This window comes from Geospiza fortis, unplaced genomic scaffold, assembly GCF_000277835.1.
Source record: "Geospiza fortis unplaced genomic scaffold, GeoFor_1.0 scaffold1153, whole genome shotgun sequence".
In the NCBI taxonomy this organism is placed as follows: domain Eukaryota; kingdom Metazoa; phylum Chordata; class Aves; order Passeriformes; family Thraupidae; genus Geospiza; species Geospiza fortis.
Window position 1 is genome coordinate 7,398 of NW_005055130.1, and position 1,106 is coordinate 8,503.

General features: G+C 54.2%; 1 protein-coding gene across 1 annotated transcript in view; it reads right to left on the bottom strand.

Moving 5' to 3' along the window:
- Window positions 1–7: 7 nt before the first annotated feature.
- The window catches only part of LOC115949227 (PHD finger protein 23-like), a gene marked incomplete at its 5' end in the record, with an annotated part of 2,260 nt that continues 1,161 nt past the window's right edge, over window positions 8–1,106 (bottom strand). The window contains 2 exons of the mRNA XM_031065728.1: window positions 8–226; window positions 555–612. Of these exons, the coding sequence (XP_030921588.1) occupies window positions 15–226; window positions 555–612 (270 nt within the window). The remainder of the gene's footprint in view (window positions 227–554; window positions 613–1,106) is intronic.

Below are 1,106 nucleotides of genomic sequence, written 5' to 3' on the forward strand. Positions count from 1 at the left end.
TTGTGGGGGGGGGTTTAGGAGTCCCCCGTGGCCCGGGGGGTGGCGGGGGTGGCCCTGCGGGGCCCCTCACGGCATTTTTGGCAATAGAAGACGTCGGGGACGTTGTTTTTCTTCACCTTGGCGCAGGACAGGTGGATCCAGGTGCCGCACTGGCTGCACTCGATCATGGGCCGGCCAGCAAAAGGTTTTTGGCAGTAGCAGGTGATCAAATCCCAGGAATCGTCACCTAAAATAAACCCCAAAATAAGGTAAATTTTCATAAATTTATGGATGAAAAATATGGGAAAATATGTGGCAAAACCAGAAAAATTTGGGTGGTGATAACCCCAAAAAGCGCTTAAAATGTTAAAAGGGGTGTTGAAATATCCTGAACTTATATCTCAAATTCTACCTGGGATCTGTAAATTTACTCCAGGATCAACCAAATCCCAAAACTGATGTCCCAAATACCACCTGGGACTCCTCAAACCTTCCCTGAGAACCCCAAAAACTCCACCAAGACCACCCAAAGCACCAAATCTCCTCTGGGGACCCCAAATCCCCCCCAAATTCACCCGACTCCACCATGATGTCCTCGCCCATGACCCACACATCTCCTCCAGGGACCCCAAACTGCCAAACTTCACCCCAAATCTCCCCCCAAACCCCTCTGGGGGACCCCAAACCTCCCTGAGACCCCCAAAACCCCTCCAGGAACCCCAAAACCCCCAAAATTCCCCCAATTTCCTCCCAAACTCACCCGACTCCACCATGATGTCCTCGCCCATGACCCACACATCTCCTCCAGGGACCCCAAACTGCCAAACTTCACCCCAAATCTCCCCCCAAACCCCTCTAGGGGACCCCAAACCCCCCTGAGACCCCCAAAACCCCTCCAGGAACCCCAAAACCCCCAAAATTCCCCCAATTTCCTCCCAAACTCACCCGACTCCACCATGATGTCCTCGTCCATGACCCACAGATCCCCTCCAGAGACCCCAAACCCCCCTGAGACCCCCAAACCTCCCCTCAAACCCCTCTAAGACCCCCCAAAACCCCTCCAGGAGCCCTGAAACCCCTCCAGAAACCCCAAAACGCCCCAAATCCGCCCCACACTCACCCGACTC